This window comes from Phasianus colchicus, chromosome 11, assembly GCF_987193195.1.
Source record: "Phasianus colchicus chromosome 11, bPhaCol1.hap1.1, whole genome shotgun sequence".
Lineage (NCBI taxonomy): Eukaryota > Metazoa > Chordata > Aves > Galliformes > Phasianidae > Phasianus > Phasianus colchicus.
The window spans coordinates 20,364,201-20,386,431 of record NC_143446.1 but is presented as its reverse complement, the minus strand read 5'-3'; the positions used below and the strand labels follow the sequence as shown (position 1 = coordinate 20,386,431).

At 45.7% G+C, this 22,231-nt stretch overlaps 2 protein-coding genes across 4 annotated transcripts; one reads left to right on the top strand and one right to left on the bottom strand.

Annotated features, from left to right (window-relative positions):
• Positions 1-286: 286 nt before the first annotated feature.
• LOC116236545 (cullin-associated NEDD8-dissociated protein 1-like) lies at positions 287-15,828 on the bottom strand. Of its 2 annotated transcripts, XM_031605226.2 has the most exons (15): positions 15,645-15,828; positions 13,669-13,812; positions 12,718-12,872; positions 11,742-11,865; positions 10,814-11,070; positions 10,167-10,272; positions 9,342-9,490; positions 7,404-7,696; positions 6,731-6,872; positions 4,070-5,578; positions 3,623-3,718; positions 2,755-2,924; positions 2,483-2,647; positions 1,927-2,034; positions 287-1,731 (listed from the first exon to the last, which is right to left on the bottom strand). In XM_031605226.2, the coding sequence occupies exons 1-15, from the start codon at positions 15,710-15,712 to the stop codon at positions 1,504-1,506; spliced, it is 3,714 nt and encodes a 1,237-aa protein (XP_031461086.2). In that variant the 5' UTR covers positions 15,713-15,828; the 3' UTR covers positions 287-1,503. The 2 variants fall into 2 exon arrangements, with proteins under 2 accessions (XP_031461086.2, XP_031461113.2); XM_031605253.2 differs by lacking the exon at positions 4,070-5,578 and having other exon boundaries at positions 15,645-15,827.
• SEC13 (SEC13 homolog, nuclear pore and COPII component) lies at positions 15,352-22,044 on the top strand. Of its 2 annotated transcripts, none has more exons than XM_090148502.1 (9): positions 15,352-15,694; positions 16,425-16,469; positions 17,249-17,364; positions 17,805-17,956; positions 18,851-18,984; positions 19,676-19,809; positions 20,337-20,457; positions 20,661-20,807; positions 21,236-22,044. In XM_090148502.1, exons 2-9 carry the CDS (start codon positions 16,464-16,466, stop codon positions 21,344-21,346), a joined length of 921 nt encoding a protein of 306 aa, XP_090004628.1. In that variant the 5' UTR covers positions 15,352-15,694; positions 16,425-16,463; the 3' UTR covers positions 21,347-22,044. The 2 variants fall into 2 exon arrangements, with proteins under 2 accessions (XP_090004628.1, XP_031461128.2); XM_031605268.2 differs by lacking the exon at positions 15,352-15,694 and adding an exon at positions 16,067-16,209.
• Positions 22,045-22,231: the final 187 nt, after the last annotated feature.

Below are 22,231 nucleotides of genomic sequence, written 5' to 3'. Positions count from 1 at the left end.
GTGCTGTGATTCCACTTGCACTTGAGGTTTGTGCTGACAGTGGACTTGCAGCAGTGCACTTTGTGCATCTCTTTTATCTGGCGATTTGCTTCCTTCCAGGTACTTGTGCTCCAGGGGGCCTGGAGCCATATCCTACTTCTGAGCATGCTGCAGGGGAGGGAACTGACATCTTAGTGGAGGCTAAGAAAAGGTCGTGAAAGCAGACGTTCCTTGTTCTGTAGGCTCCTAGTAGTGTTAGCAATGTAACGTTGCTGTGATAAGTAATGAATTCAGGAACGAACACAGCTTCATAGGTACATTTTTTATTTTAAGTTACCACTCAAACAGGGTGGATATTCTTTAACACTGCACTATAAATATTTTTTCACATCAACCGCTGTCAAAAATGAGAAATGAAAACTTATTACAACTCCATGGCTGTAAGAAATGTGTCGTGGTGCCCTTGTTCTCTAATTTGCTGTTACATTTTCTCGTAAGGCTTTTCTTCCCCTCTGCAAAGCAGTATTAGAACAAAACATCTGCTTTAGAGTTTTCAAATGACAGAAGGTACTGTGGACTGTATGTTTCAGCAACTCTGCAACTCTAGTTACTGAGATTCACCTGTGATACTGGAGCACTCAATATGAGCTTCTCTCCTAATTTGTGTTGCTGCTGTGTAATTTAATGACCAGAATTTGGAGCAGATGGGTGCTGTGGTGGTGGTCACTCAGTACAAACACTGATCTGCTCCAAGGGGCAAAGAGAGGCCACTGCTTAATGCAGAGAAAAGCTTAGTAAATGATTTGTATTGTACTACAATCCTGCAGTCTCATTGGAAGGCAGCCTATTGAGGTATTCTGCAGTAAAAAGTAGGAAAAAAAGTATTGCTGAAACGCTGTGGAAATACCCAGCTATCACACGTTGTATGAATCTAGCCCTGAACAGACAGGTTGGGATGTCTTGGTAAGAACAATCCAGCTGCAGCTTGTGCAGCTTTGCTCATGCAAGTCTCCTTCCTCTTCTTAACAAAGGTCCTATGCTTATGGTGTACATTACTATTTAAAAGACACGCAGATTTTAGCCATGTTATGTAGTGAAACAATACATTCTTCAGGCAATTTGGAGTAAAAAGTGCATGTGCAGTGGTTAAAAAACAACAACAAACTTTTAAGCTATTTCTCTTTGCACTTCCGTAGGGAAATATTCCAGGAGGTTTCCATTTTCCATGGCATCATGCTAAACTGCTTGACATACCCTGTAAAAGCTCACTGAAACTTAGCATACACATCTACTCTCGTCCCTGCACGGGGGCAATGCTTTCCTTGATCTCACTATCACGTTAAAATGCAGTGAGATGCCTGGTGCCCACAGGTGCAGCCAGAAGCAGCTACTTCTGCTGGCACTCGCTGACTGCCAAGTAGCTGCTGCACCAGAGAGCAGCTTGATGACATCCTCACTGCCCACCTGAGAAACATCCCTTGGTTCATGCATGGTGAGGCAGGCAATGGAGTACAGGGCAGAGCCTTAGCTCATGTCCATTGATTCTGTAGTGGGCAGAGAAGCAGTGTCTTTCTGAATACTTTCAAAAAGTGATGCCATTTCAGGACTGGATCTGATTTGAGAAGAAAATTCAGCCATCACTGGACTCTTCTCTACTTCAGGGATGGTCAGGAGAGCAGCTACTGCTCTCATTGCCGATCGCTTCAATTCATCCTGCTTTTCAAACTCCTGTTTCACTGATCCAGCTTTTACCTAAAAATCCAAAGCAGAATCTTCAGTTGGGATTAAGAAAAGATGATGCTGGCACAACACTGACCACATCAGCAGAGCGAGCAGATAGTTTTCTAGCCAGAGGAACTTGGGGAGCAGGTTGCTCAGAAGTAGTAACAGAGGGCGAAGGGCACAGGTGGCAGAACGCACCCCCAGCACGTCCCGCTCTGACCTCACCTTTGTGGAGCAGGTTGCCCGGAGCGGTTCGATCAGTCGCTCGAGCCTCTGCAGAACTGCATTAGGACAGAGTGTGGACAGCCGAGCCAGCATTATGAAAGTCAGCATCTAGACAAAGGAAGAAAGATAAAATGTGCTGCTTCGCTACACCCTCCAGTCCCCTGACTCCAGCATGGATCCTGTCTGCAGAAGGCTGTGCTCTCATCATGGCATCTGTACCAGTGATTTCTTCTGCACTTCGGTAAGGGGTTTTATTAAGAGTCATAATTAGAAATGCACCTGCTAGCAGCCAGCGTACAACAGGTGCCCAGCTGGACTCAGGTCCCAGGCCTCCTGCTCCCAGGTGTCTGTGGGGTGCTCAGCTTTTCAGAGAAAGGCTGTGTTCACCCCAGCAATTGTGCCACTGCTGTACCCCTTCTAAGAGGAGGTAGATCAAACAGAATGAAAAGGAAATAGTGCTCCAATCAAGCTATGAGTCGTGCCCTGGCTCCCTCAGAGCTGAATAACATCAGTGACTTCTCCATCCTACAGCAGTTTTGGCAAAGCATCTACTCACCTGAATATCATAGTGATCCTTCAGTCCATCCTCCACATGGTTCAGGTACTCATAGATATCCAGCCGGTCAAGACAGCTTTCCAGCAGCGTGTACATGCATTCAAAAGCAGCTTTCCTCACATCAAGGCCATCATCCACTGTGTGTTTGAATGGCCCCATTTCTACCTTAAACAAGAAAAAAAATAGAGCTGTAACCTACCAGCAGGCAGCATGACAGCTTCACACACACACAGCTGCTGCCGTACCGCACTCAGGACAAACTGATGACATACCTCTCGGATGAGTTCTCTTCTGACCTTTGTTTCATTATATAAGCTGGGGAGAACTGCATTTAGCAAGTCCCGGATTAAAGAGGGTTTGTTATGAGCAGCAGAATTAAACATGGCTAAAGCCACACGTCGAACATTCAGGTCTGAATCCTGAAGGGTTTTTAAGAAGTTACCTGTGGGTTGAGAACACATCAGGCAGTGTTTTACAAGTCCACCAAGAAGCAATTGTAACTGACACAAGAACACTACAGTGTATTTTTGATGTAGCTTGGATATAGCTATGGTGAAATAACTTTAGGGGCATGGTCTAACAGACACTGGAGATACTTTCATTCTGGATACAGTAAATAGAAGAATTGTGACTTTTTTGCATATGGGCATAAAGATAAACAGCAAGAATCTAGCTACCACAGACCTTCCCTTAAAGTCACATCAGAAGGTTCAGTATTCAAGGACGGTGTTCTTTTTTCTTGCTTAGATCTACTTCGCTCCAATAAGACTTCTCAGAAATAGAAGGCCTACTTCCATACAACAAATCTGAGACAGAGGCTCCCTACAGGGTATAAGGCCTTAATTTAGGTTGTGTTTCACAAGATCCTGTGTGCATAACACTTGAACCGTACATTTGAAAGCAGAGGGAGTTAATGCTTCCTAAAAATCTCTGCCACCAACAGAATATGCCCAAGAGCAGAGTATCACAACATTTAGCAAGGGCCCACGTGACAGTGCTCCTCCTGAGTGCCAAAAGCAGAGAAACACTGCAGAAAAATAACTGGATTAGGTGAGGCTCACGCAGGTGTGAAAAATCCCTGAGTTGTTAATGAAAGCCAAAACCTGTTCCTGGCTCACTCTGTGACTTTTACTAGCTTACCTATGCAGCCTTTCAGGAGAGCATCAATAGGTTGAGGATGGTCTGCAATTGTGAATTTGACTGCAGTCACCACCGTACTGCGGGCATGCGGAGAGCCTGTGACAAAGATGGAAAGAAGAAAACAGTGACAGATCAAGAGACAAAATCATCACTTTAACTTTGTAGCATATATTCTGCTCTCAGTTTCAGCAGACATACACTGAAAAGTGGGCTGAGGATTTGTCTGAACAACCTCTCCCAGCACAGTGTCTTTGATCAGTCCCTGCTGTGAGCCACCTCCCACAGCCCACGCAGTGCAGTACTCCTTTGAACCCCTCGAAAAGATCCCTTGTCTCCTTTTCACCTCTCCGGACTGCCTTTCTCCTCGTGGTCCCCACTAGTGGTTTACAAGAGGACCTTGCAAAACAAAGCACCACTCCATCTCAGCGCTGCTCTTCGTATCATTACCTGATGACAGCTGCTTTTTCAGCCGAGGCAGCAGCCCAGAGGGATTGACCAGAGTTAGCTTCCCCAAGCACTCGGCCACCACGTTGCGCGTCCCTTCCTCTGAGCACTCACAGTGCTTAAAAAGCAGAGCCCAAATATCCTCCACGTAAGGCTTGAGGCTGTCGGCTGGGGAAGAGCTAATGACTTCTTTTAAAGAGTGCAGCAGGAGGTACTGTCTCTTGGGCTGGCTTTCAATCTCTTTCAGCATGAAGGGAAGATACTCCTTAAGATTTCCTACACTGATGTTCCCCAATGCATAGGAAGCAGCAGATTTCACCTCTTCGCTGGGGGAAGCGAATGCTTCCAGGATGACAGTTTTGAGCTCCTTCTGAGCACTCGTAAGGTTCGTGGTGCGCCCCATCTCTGCCAGAGAAAGGAAGGCTAGCACCTTTACAGCAGCGCTGCATTTGGGGCTTTTTACATCCTGGATAAACTGGTTCACTGTCCCAGGGGCTTCTTTGGGGCAGGCTGAGGAAAGGGCTGCCACGCACTTTGCAGCAGAATAATACGCCTGTTTGTGTAAGGCTGCCGATGCCTCAGGCGGACCTGAGGAGTACACGGGTGCAGTCAGCTGCTTCAACAGCTCTGAGTAGCCCACAGTGGCTGCCTTTGTCAGAACCAGAGCCTGGAAGAAGTCAATGATAGCGTTCAGAGCCCCTCCTTGAAGCAAAGGTGAGTGGACAAGCTGAAAGATTTCAGCAAGAACTGAACCAGTGATCTTAGAGATGCAGGATGGATAAACCTTAGCTAAAGTAGTAAGGAATGCGATTGCCACTTGGGAAACGTGCATGTCATTCTCACTGATTAAAGCAGGGAGCTCTGTAAGAACAGACTCTATCATGGCAGGCTTAAGGCTGTCACTGTAGTTCTTCACCAGAATATCCAGAGCGGCCAGAGTGCTGAGTTTCAAGGCACGTTGATTCTTTCTCAAGAAGGAAGCTAGAATGGGGAAACCTTCCCCTAGGATAGGTCTTAAGTCTATTTTAAGTGGAGAACTGGCAATGAGTGTTAATGCTTTAACTGCTGTCAATCGGGTGATTTCATTTTTGAGCCTCTCCAGAAATATCTTCAATGTTGGCTGCAGATCAGTGCTTAAATGGTCTCCCAGACTGTAAATGATTTGTCCCATACACGAGATAGCACGCTCTTTTACCTCCTGGTCAATGTCAGCTGCCCTCAGTCGTTTCAGAGTACCAGAAAAAAGGTCCTTCACGTACGGCTTGGCATCAAAAGTGCAAGGTTTGTCCAAAGGCCTGATAACCTTCACAAGTTGCTGAGCAACCAGCAGAGCTTCTGAAGTGATCTTATAGAAGGGGTCTCCTATACAGGCCACAACTGGAGGTAGCAGGGTTTTGATATGAGGATGAAATGCCTCTGGCTGGTGGTTGCAAAGAAGGACATGAAGGAAAGACAGTGCATCGATTCTCATGTTGGAGGAGTTGGATTTATCAGCCAAGGAGAAAACAATGCCTGTGCAGAAGAGACAAGAATGAACGCTGTCTTATTTCAACTGGTGGTTTCTATTGGGAAAAAAAGCCACCAAGGACACCCTCAGAGAATGGGCACTATCTGAATCTTTTCTTTCCTCTCCCTACTCAAATTATATTTACTATACCAAAGGACTATTATCTTTGCAGTCTTTCTGCTTACAAGGAAGAAGCAATTCAAACACAATTACTCTTTGCAGCAGTCATGGATAGCTGGCCACAAAAACTTTTTAAAATTTAATAAGAAAAGTCATCCTGGGCTGAGGTAAGGAGGGACTGTTATCAAAATACAAATAAGGCTGACAATGTTAAGACTGGGAATATCCATTCTCAGCAGACACCCCATGCAGCTGTAATGTCCCTCTCTGAGTTTTTCCTTGATTCTTCTGTGAGAAGTCTTATGACTTCTTTTATGACTTCTGTTAGTATTGCCAGCAACATAACTGTGGATCATTAGCAGACCGACTTCCTTCCTAAATGTCACATACTTCCAAGTCCATTTTCTGACTTAATCAGAAACACAACACTGCTTTCTATCCATGAAGTTGTGCTTGGCTTTCTGATTACAAGCTTTCTGCAACGTACTGATTCCTAAGAAAGAAGGACAGGAAGAAGCACAGGAGACTTTTCATACGTTTACTACACAGTCACTCCAAAAGCCAAAGCAGACCCCCAGTACTACAAGCCTTTCAGCAATCTGGGATACTTCATGAACTTACAGGCAAGGAAAGCTCTGTGAAAAATGTGAGGGAACACATAAAATTATTGGTCAATATGAATATATTTGTTAATACCACTACATTTTGTAAAAGAAAAAGCCACTTGTTACTGACCTCAGCAGGCTAGCAAGTAATTCTAGCTAATTTCAAAGGAAGCTGGAACATGCCCTCTTAAAGACACCTCCTCCAGGGACTGTGGAAATGAAGCTGTTATTCTTATGCTGTCAGTGGTAGACAGAACTAAGGACTGATCTGGGAACTGCTTAATGTATCAACATGGAAAAGAACTTGACATGCATGCCTTGAAGCTGAACAGAGACAATACACAGGAATAAAACTTGAACACACAGGTCAGAAGCACACATGTTGTGATATCAACTAACAGAGCCAACCCACAGATTGTGGACAAGCTTTACCAGGCACTAGTGCAGGGATGTGCTCTGCCAGGCAACCAGGAAGAACATTGGCCAGCTCTGTCAGGAGGCTGAAACAACCTTGTCTGGACTTGGTGCTCTTGTCTTTGAGCTGCTTGTGCAAGGCCTTGACAATGTTGGGAACCTGCAGTGTAGAAGAACAAACCAGAAAGAAACACATCGGTCATCCCAGCTTCCAGAGCACAGAGCTATGTTAACAAAGCAGCTTGCTCAACTGAGCCAGAAGCACTAATAGCACAGCAAGAAAACTGTCACTATTCAGCAGTCAACAGTGGAACTGTTCATTAGAAAACAAGACAAGGGAAAGATTACAAGACAGTGCACGTGAAGAAAAATACACAAACTGAGCTTTGATGAGCTGGAGGGGACTTCATTCTTCCATATTCTACAAACAGAATCCCTAGCAAACCTTTCTGGTGCTGGTGTTATCCCCTAACACAGAAGCTTTAAGAAATACAACAAAATCATCATTTTAGCCAAAGGCTAGTGTGTCTTGTACAGTCTAAAAACTCGTCAGAGGCTGACCCAGGGGAACAACTGCATACAACTGAGTGCTCTTGCACTGCCTCAGCTCTCACTCCCATCATCAGTGGTACACTATCTACTTCTCTTTATTGCTTTCTGCTGTCATCCAGCCCACCATCTCCTCACACACCTGGTTCTGAAGCATTGTCAGGGAAACATCATCTTTGCCAGAATCATCTGAAGCATGCAGCCAGCTCTGGATGGGCAGCGTTTGCTTCAGCAAGGAGATATAAGCACTGAAGATGTCAGCTTTGACATTCTCCTCTCTCTCCTTAAATCTGCTTATCAAAACTGGAGAAAGGGTTTTGTAGAAGTCCTGAAGGAGATCATGCCTGCTGCTGACAATGGCCTCCAGGCACTTTGCTGCAGCCCTGCGGACTTTCCAACTGATGTCATCATCATCACTGTACTCATCATCACTTTCTGGAAGGAAGACAAGGGAAAACAAGGTGCATTGTCAGGAGCAAATCAGAAGTAGACCTGATGCCTCAGAGTCTAACCCTCTGGCTGACTAAACAAACAGGTACCAGTAACTCACACATATGAAATTGTCCAGAATAGCCTGTCCCTACAGATGTCACCAAAGACAGCAGTTTGACCCAGGGCTGATGTGAGTTCAGATTCTTCTGTTTCAAGTGAGAGCTGGCAGAACAAACCTTAATATTACTCCACTTACTGGGGAAGCCATGTCAGCTCAGGCATCAAGGCTTTTGTTTTGAAGAAAGAATGAGGTTCTCTGATTTTAAAGCTAGAAATACGTAAATATTTGTCTTAGCAATCCCTGAATGGCACAAAATAGCAAACAATTTACAATGCTACTGGCAGAACAACTAACACACTCTCCAGGAAGCCTGCCAGGATCTTACCCTGATCAGCATGAAAGTGAGCAAACATGCCCTCCTTTCACGGAACCTGTTCTAACTTTATTCTTAGCTGCCACACACTTCATGCAGCTATATTTGGAGACATTACAAGATGCTTTCTATAGGTGAAAGTATTTAAACATACACCTGCTATCTGACCAAGCTAAATAGATTCAGAAAGTAAACAGAAGACCCCTCTTAAGACAGTATCAGATTGCTTTCACTGATGACTGAGATGTTTCTAATGATGGTACTTTCAAGGGTCCAGGACTGTAGCTTTGCTTCTTTCTGCTACAAAGCAGTAAAAAATAGCTACCTTATAATAATAATAACAATGGTGTGGCTACAGTATCTGTAGCCTGAGTTAGGTTGAACTGAAACCGTTATACTGAAATGGCAGCCTTTCATTCAAACAGCAGTTCACAGAATCACAGAATTGTAGGGGCTGGAAGGGACCTCTAGAGATCATCTAATCCAAAAACAATACTGCACAGCACTCCAGCAGATGCAGTAAGAAACTGCATAAGGTAACTGTTAACTGCAATTTCTAGATCTCCTCATAACATGTTTCTTTTCAAGAAATACCAGTAAAGAGACATCTAACTCTCATATGCGTGAATCTACTAGAGCTAAATTATCAAGAAAAACAGGAAGCTGGGTTACAGCTGATTCAAATGATTGGTACCACCAGTGAAAGCTCAGACTTCAGAAGGCCCAAAAATGACATCTCCCCTCAACTAACAACCCACACACATCAAATCAGCTGCTTGGAGCCAGAGTCTGAGGTCTGCCTGGCAGGCTGCAAGCAGCACTGGCACTTTTGAGAGCACAAGGAAGTGCTTCCAACAGTCAAGATGTCAGAGCTGCTGCTCCTCAGGATTTCCAAGCATGAAGCATGGCTGCTCACCATACATGCTCTAAGAGATTACTACTAAGTCAGCAGGGACAAGAAAGGCAATGAATGCTTCCTTTACCTAACTCTCCGATAGCTCAGAGTACAAGATTCAGTATTCTCCCTGTTGCCTAAGGCAGGCAGAGATCTGAGGCACTTCTTACTACCATTGGTAAATTAAAACAACCAATTCAAGAGCACTGACTGTCTTGAGACAGATCTGAAAAGTAACATCCCAGAGAGTGAGAGAGCAGGAAGGGGAGAAATGTAAACCAGTGTTCTGCTAAGCACAGTCATCCTCACAAGCAGGCACCTTGTTCTTCATCCTCCCCATTTTCAGTTTCCATCCTTTCTTCCTCTTCTTCCTCCTCATTGTCATAGTTGTAGTTCGGGTCAAAGGTGATGTACTTCAAACACAGACTCATCACGTTTGGGATGTGAGGGTCAATTTCCTTTGGGCACCTATCGTGACAAATAAAAATTCTAAGAGTTAGAGTTAGTAAAATGAGTAATAAGCAATTTTAAATATTCAACTAATACAGTCCATCTGAAAAGGGTCCCAAAATGCTTCCCAGACTGCTTAAGCATTTTGTTAATACAAGTTAAATCCTTCTCTTACCATGCATGAAGCAATACCACATTCTCCTGGGGAGAATGTACTGGTTTCTATAAGAAAAAAAAAATACCCCGGAAAAAAACTAGCTGTGAACACCTGGTTCAGTCTGCTCCCCATGGGAGAAAAACTCAGCAGCTCTGCAGGGCTGCTTCTTCAAGACAAGCCCCATACTTCTGACCAAATGTCAGGAAAGCTGCAGCTCAGCAGCTCTTCGATATGACCCCCCTTTTGCCTTCCACTCCCTCCCTGCACCAGGAACCCTCTTCTCAAGGTATCCTCCAAAAACAAGAAAAACTCCTAGTTCTGCAAAACCAATACAGAAAATACACTTTTATACGTTAAGGAAATATAGCTCATAAATCATGCCCAACTCTGCATGTGAAGAATAAATGTTATTTGTGAACTATCTTTCCCAACAGGAATGTATGTAGAAGATGCTCAACCCAGGACACTGTAAGTAGACATATTTACACCAGAAGGACATCAATGCAAAGGATGGTGCAGTTTTTCAAGGGCACACACCTTCTCACAAAAGACTCAAATGCCTGAAAGCAGTACTCTCTCAACTCATCATCATCCACGTTACAGTAGCGAACAATCAGAGGAATTATCTTCTCCAGATGTTCTCCTGGGGAAGACAAAGTAAGCAGTGGTAAACAATGTCAGCCACCTGCTACTTCCTTCATGTACCTGGCACAGCATTCCCCACTGGGATCCCTCAGGCAAGGAGCCAGCAGCCCACCAACAAGCAGCCCTGCAGGGATTTTCAGTAGATGACCCTGGCCCTTCAGTCATAGAAAGAGCTACATCTAGAAGTCTTCCAGGGCTGAATGTCAGTTCTGGCAGATCTTTCAGACTTGCTATCCTACATTTCTCCTCTTATTTAAAATGAGGTGAATCCGCTGCTGCCATTCACAGAAGCGTTAATTCAGATCAGGGTAGTGATGAAGACCTTGAGATGAAATGCACTACAGAATGGCAGCCAAAGAGTCCATTTGGTGTCTCCTCCCAAGCGTAGATCAATGCCAAATCAGGACCACAGAGAGAATCCCAAAGCACAACCCACTAACACATCAGGAACAGACCAAATGCATTTCTTTTACCACTGAAATAGAGCTGCTTTAAAATGCATGCCTGCTTCCAGTATCATTTCAAACCACTTGTCCTACCTATGCGGTGTCCAGCCTGCCTACTGATGCCAGCGATACACTGAATGTATGTCCTGGTAGTTGAAGTAGACTCATTCTTCTTCAGCTCAGCAATAAGATGCTCTGCAAGCTCTGAGAAGATGTTCCCACTGCAGGTCAGGACGAGATGACCCAAAGCAATGATGGCTCTTTTACGTACTGCCAACCTGGGGCTTGTTAGCTGAGGAAGGAGACAGTTCAGGATGGAAGAATGGAAAGAGTAGAGTGTTCCCCCCAGCCTGCAACCAACAGAACAAGATAGAATTCAAAAGTCAGCATGTCAGAGGAAAAGCTCCTATGCCAGCAAAAAACATACAAACTCTTCAGCTATGAAGGGCAAGGGAGAGCAAAAGGGTGGTTTTGGCATTGAACACTGGCTTGTCCTGTACAACACAGGGAAAGGTTTTTTGTCTTATCACGGAGTAATTTGATTTTGATCAAGTCCTTCTAGATGACCTGGGGTTTCGTCAGTAATTTCCTGCATGCAGCTGACATATGACACTGTCACTCTGACTTATGTAACAAGAGAAAGAGAAAGAGGCAGCCAGGAAAAAAAATGCATGTGCAATCAGATCAGAGGGCTAAAATAAACTTCCCCGCTTTGCCCTCCCTTGCCTTACTTTTTTTTTTTTTTTTTTTTTTTTTTTTTTTTTTTAAATAACAGAGCCTCTGTGGGATCCATCACTACTGTTACCACTATTGCCCAGCACAAAAGGGCTCAGCATGCAGCCCCTCATTCCTGCTGGGCAATCTGCAATCTGCTCTGCTGAGATATTCCCCAGTGGCAGCCAACCCAAATCCTTCAGTTTTAAGCCCACAAAGTAAGATTAGGGAAATACAGAAATAAAAAGCAAACACACACAGCGCAGCCCCTTGCTGTGCCCAGCTGCCAAAGGAAATCCTTTGGTACCTGCTCAACATATCTGACAGGATGTCAAGAGCCTCCAGCTGCACGGATACATCCTCCTGCTTTCCAATAGCTCCTGTCAGCTGGGCTGTGATCTTTTTGCATACATTTGCTGTCATGGTGGAACCTGCAAGAGAGAGATTTTTCCAGTCACTTAAAAAGAGGTCTCAATCCTACACTGAAAATAACAATTCACTACAGGAAGAGATGACAAAAGCAGCAGTCAGCCAGCTTTTGTTTGAGGTGAAGGACAGACATTGCCAGCAGCAAGGAGCCTCCAGCTGCAGTACAGCCTGCTAATGCTCCTGAAGGAGCTCCTCATCTTGGAGAGTCTTCTACCCAAATGGTGGCACAGAGTGGGCAGCCCCTGCCATGGGACTCATGGAACAGAGCTGGGGGGGAGTTTTCTGACAGTTACTTTTACCCCTCTTTTTAACTTGAAAATATTCAGATTCAACAGATCAATGTTTTGTGTATAGGGAGAGCAATCATAGCAGAAACGACCCCTCAGCTCTGTGATGAAATTTAGTAATTTGCAAACTAATCCTCAGTCTCCTCCCAGCCTCTAACACAGGCGGGCAGCACTGCTGTGGCAACCTGCCATAAAGGAGCAGCAGATACATGGAATGGCTGCAGAGGAAACTTACATCTCCGTGAATGCCAGATATGTCCTGAGCAGCTGGATCTCAACTTGCACTGAATGCCTTAGGACTGCAGAAACATAAGTGGATTTCTCTCAGATGCAGTTTCAGATGCGAGTATCCTCACAGTGACCAGCTCAAGAGATTTCATGTCATCTCATCTCTACCCATAGCAGTATTTCAGCTTGAACTATCTTTCCTTCTTCCTTCATTTCTTGTCCTCCAGCTAGTGAATAAGGAATTTATAACGTTCAGGCTCTGACCCACCCATTTTCCTGCTTCCCAAAGGCTATGATTTCCTTTTGCCTCAATCTATCAGACAGGGACAAGTGTTTTACCTGTAGAAGCTGGCGGCAACTCAGAGATGACTGTTTTCAATCCAATGCTGGAGATGTCCCGCAGCTGTTCCTTGTCCGATAACATGTTTGTGCACAGTGTATCCACAATGGTTTCTACCTGGTACTCCTTCACTTTGCCAACCAGTGGGCCCAGACTGCAGAAGGAGAACCAAATAAGAATGAACATGAAGAGGACTGCTTTCCCAAGTCAGGTTTTGAAACAAAATCAGCCATAAGAAACTGTCTTCCTAGAACAAATACCAAATGGCTTTTACACACTATTAACTATCTACTGCCCTCTGCCACATGTGTGAAAGCCTCTTCCTTAGCCAAGGTTCAGAACTGCCATGGGAAGTCTGCTCGCTCCACTCTGCATTTTTTATTGTTATTACTATTATTACTACAATTACTACAACTTTTAACAACCTGTGTTTCCTGCTTGTGAGTTTGTACTCAAAATTGTGCATAAAGTGTTTGATAGCATTTGTTTGCAATTATAGCTAATTAGTTTAAAAATGTAAAGCAGTAACCATATGTCAGCAAAAAGGGCTATACCCGTCATCAGTTTAATACCATCTGTCACAATGACAAGGCCACTGGGAAATTCAGCACTGGATTTCAGACCTTTCTAAAGAAGAGGAGCTTGATGTCCCAAAACTTTAAACTGAGCTTCTCTCTAAAGAAATGAAATCTCAGGCATGCTGCCTCACAATTTGGTAAGAACTCAACTACTTCTGAAGTCACCTACTGCTTGAACAAAGGCATCACCCTGCCTGGATCCCAACAGGAAAAGAAACTCATGTGTAGCAGCAGGTGAGGGAAAGCCCCCAGGAGGGGAGGCTGGAACAGGGTGCCAACGCAGCAGGAGCAGGCTCCATTCCAACACTCAGGGGAGTCTGTGACGGCCTTGTAATTGCCAGTGAATATGGGAATTTCTGACACATCTCTTACCATTTGACAGCGAGGTTCTGTACTTCTCCATTTTTGTCTTCCAGCAATTTCAAAAGCATTTTCACGACTTTTTTCTCACTGTCTTCATCTAGTTTTATAGAATCTTTTTGCAGTTCTATCATTAGGTCATTGGTGGCCATAAATCTGAAAGAAATGTAGCAGAAGTGGACTGGCTGATACACAGACACAAATGCATCTCCTCCTCTTGACAGTAAGTCTTTGTGCAAAAACAGATTTTCAAAGACTAACCTACCATCCTTTACACTCTAATGAAAAAGACAGTACACAGAACTGATACTTTCTGACAAGAAGAAAGCTCAGAGTGAGGCAGCTGGTGAAAAGGCTTTGGCTAAAAAGCCTCTGGTAATAAGAAACAGACATTCTCTTCTAAAAATATTTGACATGGATGGGGTAAGCCACAACTGAAACAGGCACTGTGGGATAGGATCCATTATGCATTTTCTCAGTGCCTAAATGAACACAAGTTGAGTACGCTGGAAAAAACACGAGTGGTTTTTCAACAACTGTCAGACCTAGGAAACCAAGCATGGGGACTGAGAATGCAGCTGGCTGTGTTCCTTCTGATATCTCCAGCCCTGACAGCACGGTCCCCCACACAGAGAAGGCCTCACTCAAAAATGGAAAATAAAATTACGGCCCCATTCCGGACCTTTAAACTTCTTCTGTACCTTAAAAAAAGTCCCTCTATACCTTATAAAAAGATCCTCTCTACCTTGAAAATTCCCCCAGCTATATTTAGAGCTGTGCTGTTCAGCCCAACCTTGTCTTTCTCACATCCTCCTGCGCCCTGGGGCTGGTACAGGTCCTGCCAGCTGCATTGGTTGCACATGCACCCTCTCCTCACTCAGACCCCTCGCAGAGCCTTTTTTCTGTTCCAGAGAACAGGTATCAATATTTACTGCTGCTCTGAAGCACTGCCAGCCCTGAGCGTTCCATGTCCTCCTTCTGATGCTCTGGTGTCCCTTTATTAAGGAACACTCCTCTGCTCTTCATTCCATATCCACCACGCAATCAAATTTATTTGCATTTCACTAACAACATAGGACAGCATTTGGCACAAATGATATTTCCGATTGCGCTTTTCTGTCCCATGAGCAAAACCACGCAAGTACTTCTCACTCCAACTTAGGAGAAAAACAACAAGATCTCTGACTGTCAGCCAATGTAATTTCCTACAGGGATAATGTCAAAATGCACAGCGAGTTCTGTAACTATCTGCTCTCCTGGGAGCAGGAAACATAAAGCAGCCCGAGGCCCTGAGGAACGGACGCACGGTTATCACATCTGAGCACGGGGACGGGTGTCCCAAAGGAGCCGAGGAGGAGCTCCCCTCCCTCGTTTATCGATGTACACCTCCATTTTGAGTCCGGCTCTGATGTAAGTCATTCAGCATTAAGGAACAAACGCTGCCCGCGGTGCGGGCCGCATCCCACGTGCAAGCCTTCCCCGGGGCAGCAGCCCGGTACACGCGGCATCGTGCAGCCGGCCAGAGCCCCAAAAAGAAACCCAGAACCGCAGCGCGCCGGGTGCGAAGGAGCCTCCGGGCTGCACCCGCGCTCCAGTGCCGGCGCAGCGCGAGCATGACCAAGTATGGCCACCGGGATGCGCGCAGCGCGGGGCCGCCGCTGCCCGCCGCGGGCTCCGCGAGGCGGGTAACGGGCACGGGCGGAACCCGCCGAATGGCGGCGGATGGAGCGGGCTGCCCGGGACGCCTGTCACAGGCGCCGGCTGTAGCGGATCGGACGCGTCCCGCAGCACAGCCCGGGCACCGAGCCGCCAGCCCCGCGCCTACGGAGATTCCTTTCCTTCTCCACTGACAACAGCGACGAGCAAAAGCGGCCCTTCTCGCCCTGCCGGGGAGGCGCTCCCAGTCCCGCAGCCCAGCAGCTCGGCTGCCAGCCCCCTCCAAACGGCCGCAGCCCGGCGGCGGGGAAACGAGGCGCTCCGGCCCGCACCTGAAGTCCTTATCGGTGGAGGTCATCTTCTCCAGCAGGCTGGAGATGTGGTACGACACGCTGGCCATGGCGGTGGGGCGGCGCGGCGCCGGGCGCCCGCGGGAAGATGGCGGAGGACAGCGGGGCCGCGCGCTCCCCGCGGGGCCGCCCCCGAGGCGGCGGGACGGGCCCCGGGGCGGCCGTCGGGAGGGGGCCCCGCCGACCCGGCCGGCTCCGGGCGGCGCCGCCGGGCCTCGGGCGGCCCCTGCAGGCGGAGCGGCTCGCGGCGCGGGTCGGAGGCGGCGGCCGCGGGACTACCGCACGGAGCGGCGGCTGCCATCGTCCGCCGGCCCCGCGAACCGCCGCGCGGAGCGGAGCGCAGCGGAGCAGCACGGGACGGCCCCGCGCCGCCTCTCCCCGCCTGCGCGCGGCGCCGGGCGGAACTGGGCGCGGGCGGAACCAACTGCGCGGGCGGCGCCGCGGCGGGGCCCGTTTGGGCGGCGGACCGCCGTGCCACGTCTGAGCCGCGCGGCCGCCCGCACAGCGATCGTCGCCCGCCGCTCCACGGCCCGCAGCCGCCGCCATGGTAGGCACGGAGAGGGCGGTGGGCCGGGCCCGGCTCCGCGGGCGGGGAGGTGTCTCGGGGTAGAGCGGGGGGTGGCGGAAGAAGGCGGCGGTGCCGGCGCTGCGGGACCGGGAGAGGCGCTCCGCTCCGGGCCGGCCGTGTGCCTCCAGCCGGCCGCCGGCTCCAGGCCCGTGCGCGGTGCGATGCTCCCTAACCGCCCCCCTTTCCCTCCGCAGGTTTCCGTCATTAACACCGTGGACACCTCGCACGAGGACATGATTGTAAGTGTGCGCGGTGCTGCTGCCGCGCGGCCTCGAAGGACGCGGCTCGGCGCTGTGAGGCTGCTGTGCCGAGCTGTACCGAGACTGCTGCGGTACTGCGGGTCAGGGGGCGCGGTGTACCTGTACGGAAAGGTTTCTGGGACGTGAAATATCAAATCCCGGCTACGATTCTGATAGTGCTGTTTCGCAATAGGGAGCAGGAAAGTGGAAAGGAGGAAGAGTTGAATGCTCACAGTTTCCAGGCTCAGGGTTGTTTCAGTGGAACAAAGTACATGTCTGTGCTGAATGGCATAGGAGTTGGGTGGACAGCACTGGTTTCCTTGATGTGGGTGTTTGTGGGAGCTGCTGTGCAAGCATGCATAGGAGGAAGGATCACAAAGCAGCTTCTGAGAGCAAGGAGAGCTGTTAAATGCTGACATTTCAAGCTAAATGAAAGATGTTAGTGCAATTACACTGAATGTACACTGTAAGAAATGACAGCAGTAACTTGATCAAGGCTTTGCACTCGGTGGCACCAAGCTCCTTGAAAGCACTGTGCATCCCCACTCTGAACCCAACCCGCTGCACAAGATACGTTTGTACAGTCAGAGAAAAGAGCAGGTGGGGAAATAAATGACTTGTGTGGTTTGTCTGAATTATTTAAAGATCCCCCTTATCCTGTCATGTTGGGACTCAGTGATCTGTTTGCAGTTCTTAGAGCTACTTCCAAAACGTAATGATGTTTTATTAAGAAAGCAGAGCTTGCGTGGACCAACAGCACCTTCTGTGTTGCCTTGCAGCACGATGCACAGATGGATTACTATGGCACTCGGCTGGCGACCTGTTCTTCAGACAGATCTGTGAAAATCTTTGATGTTCGGAATGGAGGGCAAATCCTCATTGCAGACCTAAGAGGGTAAATAGTCTTAAAAGATGATGTTCTTTGCAAGTCTTTAACATTTTGTTATTTTGCCTTTCGGTGACTTAGGATGTGTGGTAAATTCTCCCGGGCGGTTCTTTGTGGCTCATTGTTCTAAAGAACTGCTCAGAGCCTCCAGGGGGAGCAGAGGCAGTTAGAAGAAATGCTGTGACTTTCTGATGCATTGCCTACTTAACATCTATATTTCTATAGAATTAAACTCACAATCTTAATACAAGGATAAACGTTTGGAATTGTTTTCAATGGTAATGGCTTTGTCTGGCAGTCAAACCCTATTATTCATCTTGGCTTTACTGATATTCTTCATATCATTGTATTAGTGATGTACAGAACACCAGTTTGTGACGTGATAGCTGAAACTGCCACAACAGGAATGCATTTCTCTCAGCTTTTCCAAATAACGTTGTTTCTTGCAGGCATGAAGGTCCAGTGTGGCAAGTTGCCTGGGCTCATCCTATGTACGGAAACATCTTGGCTTCCTGCTCCTATGACAGGAAGGTTATTATCTGGAAGGAAGAAAATGGCACTTGGGAAAAGACCTATGAGTACACAGGGCATGATTCCTCAGGTGTGTGGTGTCTGGAACTGGGAAGTGAAACTGGAACAAGGATGGGGTTTGGACTGGAATAAATCCATCATTGTTAAGGATGAAATCTTCCATCAGATTGTGATAAGTTAATGGAGAGAAGACAGTAAGTCTATTCTGCACAGGGAGGACGCTTACAGAATGGCATACTACTGGATAACCAGTTGTCTTGGTACATACACAGGACAAGTTTGCACAGGACAAGTAAATCAGCTTTGGATAAACAAGGTTGTAGGGTACTGAAGTCTTGAAATAGCTTTGGATACATAATCCACTACAGGAGGAAAGGAAAAAGGAACTTTAGTATGCTGTGTTTTGTTTTCCAGTTGAAACTTTTGTTAGGATGATTGGTTCTCCTACAAGCAAAGCTGAGAAGTTTCTGAAGTGTTCAGTATGCCAAGGCCCAAAGAAAGAAGTAGTGCTTTGCTGTTCAGTATTGTTCTTTATTCTCAAAGAAATCAACTAGAATATACTCTTGATCCATGCTCCTAAGACTAAGCCGGGTTAAAAATAAGTATATAATAGATGCATACCTTTGTTTTGTTGCTGATCTAGACTTTAAATGCTGTGTCAGCTTGTCAGCTTTTGTTCTAGGATCATTGATATCTCTTCACTGTTGCACGGGATAGTCAAGAGGATTTACCTCATTGAAAATGCTGTTCTGGTGGTCAGTATTTAAAATGGTGCTAAAACTAGAGGCAGTGTTCCATCATTCAGTAAACTGTGGTAATTGTCTTTACTGCAATTCAGGAATGCTAAGACTCAGCTTGCAGAGCTGCTCACTTTTAGTGACCATTCACTAGTACAAGTCAGTGATTGGGTTAGGCAGTTTTAGTTAGCGCTCTGTTGTAACCCAGTCTGTCTCATCCCTCACAGTGAATTCTGTCTGCTGGGCACCACACGACTATGGGCTGATACTGGCCTGCGGGAGCTCCGATGGCGCAATTTCATTACTGAGCTACACTGGTGATGGGCAGTGGGAAGTCAAAAAGATCAGCAATGCACATACTGTAAGTTGGAGCCTTGGATGAGCATTTAGTTGATGCTTCAGAGAATGTGCAGACTAGCTAAATAGTGAAATACAATTAAATAATGTAAATCATTTTCCAGAACCAAAAGTAATTTGTTTTAAATAAATCCAAAGTAAGAAAGTATATTTTACAGTAAGTAAAATGGAGCAGAAAATAATGTGAAAGCCATGTGATAATACATCTGAGAGTGATTGTTAAACACAGTGCTGGAAGTTACATAGTGGGAAATGGCTTTCTGCAATCTGGCTGTGAGTAAACTTCAACTAGAAGCTGGAAAAACTGCAGGGTAAAACTTGTGGTTTTCCCACAGTAGTGGGACTTTTTGTTTAAACAAAACTTGACAGGTATCTAAGCAGTTAATGATGGTGACTTGCATTAAAAGAAAATTGAGCTGTGGGCCCACAGATTCTTTCTGCATTCCTCACTCTTAGCAACGGCATACATCTTGCATCTCTTTCTTTTTTTTTTTTAATCTGTCTTCACTGTATACATTTCCAAGATGATATTTGCCCATAAGACAGTTACTTAGCTACCTAACACTTCCTGAATAAATGCCTAGTTGAGAATAGACCATATCTGAAGTTCTTATCCATCTAATTATCCATCCAGCATAGATGTCCTTTGCTCTCTCCACGGCTTTTAGTGATGATCTTATTTTTTCCTTATATAGATCGGATGTAATGCAGTTAGCTGGGCTCCTGCTGTTGTACCAGGCAGCCTTATAGAACAACCATCTGGTCAAAAACCAAACTACATCAAAAGATTTGCATCTGGTGGTTGTGACAACCTTGTCAAGATCTGGAAGTAAGTGCTTTCTTACCAGGTTTAAGAACTTAAAAAAAAAAAAAAAAAAAAAAAAAAAAAAAGTCATTCTTTATGGTCTCTGAATGTCCCTAGTAGCACCTTGAATTATACTTTAGGCATCTCTGTGCTTTCATCTTCAACTATAACTATTTTAGAAAAGTACTTTAAAAATAGAAACAACTTAGTGACTTAGAAACACTCATAGCAATTCATGCCAGATCTGCTTAATCTTATCTTGAAAAGTGGCTGTTTAATTCTTTGATTACATTTGTTATTTGCAGAATAGCAGATCTCCATACAGTAACTGAAGACCAAATGTGTTTCTCCTGTGTTGCATTCTGTTCTCTAGAAGGGATTTTGTCAGCTTAAGCCATACAGCTTTTTAGAGGAGAGTAAGGAATGTTTGTGCTTTGTGCTGTTGGGATAAAACCAGGAGGGTGAAAGCGATTAAAAGTCTCCCAGAACAGTAGGTGGAAAGCACAGCTGGCACTGCTGCCATCCTTCCAACTGTGTAAATGTATTTTTAGAGAAGAAGATGGCCAGTGGAAAGAAGAGCAGAAACTGGAGGCACACAGTGACTGGGTTCGAGATGTAGCCTGGGCTCCATCCATAGGCTTGCCAACAAGCACCATTGCTAGCTGTTCACAGGTGAGACTTCTATAGGAGTGAGCTGTACTTGTGCCTTGCTTTTGGCTCTAGTAAGAAAAAAGACTGTTATGTACAGCAAATATGCGTATAGGCACACTTAGAGTTCATATCAGTGTAATTGCAGTCATAATTGGAAATGCAAACAAGCTTGTTTTTGTGTTACCAACTCGTGGCCAGCCAACACAGTCTGTTTGTTTTTATAGGATGGCAGAGTGTTTATCTGGACATGCGATGATGCCTCTGGAAATTCATGGTCACCAAAATTGCTGCACAAGTTCAATGATGTTGTCTGGCACGTGAGTTGGTCCATTACTGCAAATATACTTGCAGTGTCTGGAGGAGACAATAAAGTAAGTACTGCAGCCTCAGTTTGCTCTTGCATGTCATATTTTTGCTTCTGTTGTTTTGAGTTAAGGCTGCTAAAGACTTCCCTTTGATGCAGTAGTGGGTTTTTTTTGTGGTTGGTTTGTTTATTTATTTACCTAAAGGGGAGGAAGACCCTAACATCTGGCAAACTACATGCATTGTATTCTTAGTCCTGATTGGAAATGTAGGCTTAATTTTATTTTGTAGGGATACTACCACCAGAATTAATTCTCACTCCCTTTATCGCTGGATAATGATTTAGCAAACAGCAATAAATGATTTGATGCTTAAAACAGCTCTGACGCACTGCTGTATTGATGGACCATCGCCATCTTAGTGATGTGATCATTACAAAGAAAATGAGAAACTGAGAATGTTTAAGGCTAAAACCTTTTCCTGCTCTGTTTTTGAGGTCACACTGTGGAAGGAATCAGTAGATGGGCTGTGGGCATGCATCAGCGATGTCAACAAGGGCCAAGGAGGAGTGTCTGCTGTTACAGAAGGGCAGCAGAATGAACAGTGATGTGAGACTGACCAGTCCAGCTGCTGGAAGTGATCACTATACCTGACTTGCAATGTTTCTTAAATCAGATAAGAACTGGTTTTATCCAAACTGGACATGAATGTGGGAAATAACTGTCCAATTTTATGAGCACTCTTAATCAATACTGGGAGGCTACAATGTGTTGATAATCAGCCTTAATTGACATTCCCTTAAATTAAAGATGAAGAGAGGAGCAAAGTACTGTGCCTTGTGCTACTCCCTGACACTGTAAAAATTGTAACCTGCCTTCTGGTTTAGGAGTTGGATTTAATTGGATACATTTCAAGCACTCGAGCAGGAACAGGAAGAGGCAGGCAATGAAAGTGCTCAGATGGGAACCCATCTGTGTAAGGGGCAAATGCTCTGCCATTCAAAGGCCAAAACTATTTCAAGTGACAGGTTAGCAGTAGACAACATTCTGGTAGTACTGAAATGGTGCTTGAGTTTCCCTGGAAGTAATGTGCCCAGATGCATGAAAACCTCCATGCGTTCCCAAAGATGAAAAAGAGTAGCAGAATGCATATGTATTTTGCTTTACAGTAATCTCAAACTTGTTTATTTAATGAACATCAACAAATGAAAATACAATTTGAAGACTTTTTTTTTTTTTAAGCCACAATTCTATATTGTACCTCAGGTTTTTGTTTAGACAACAAAATAAAGTCTTATTGGTTAAAGCCTGGTATGCTGTATTTGGTAATCTTTCACAGGGGCCTTATGGGGGATTTCTATGGTCTACCTTGACAGCTGCCTTGACAGCTTTCATGTACGGTATTTGTATATGGCTTTGTTAGCGCTAGTGAATGCCTAGTCTGGCTAGAATCCACAGTGTGCCATGAAAATGCAAGGGGCTTCTGTTAGGAC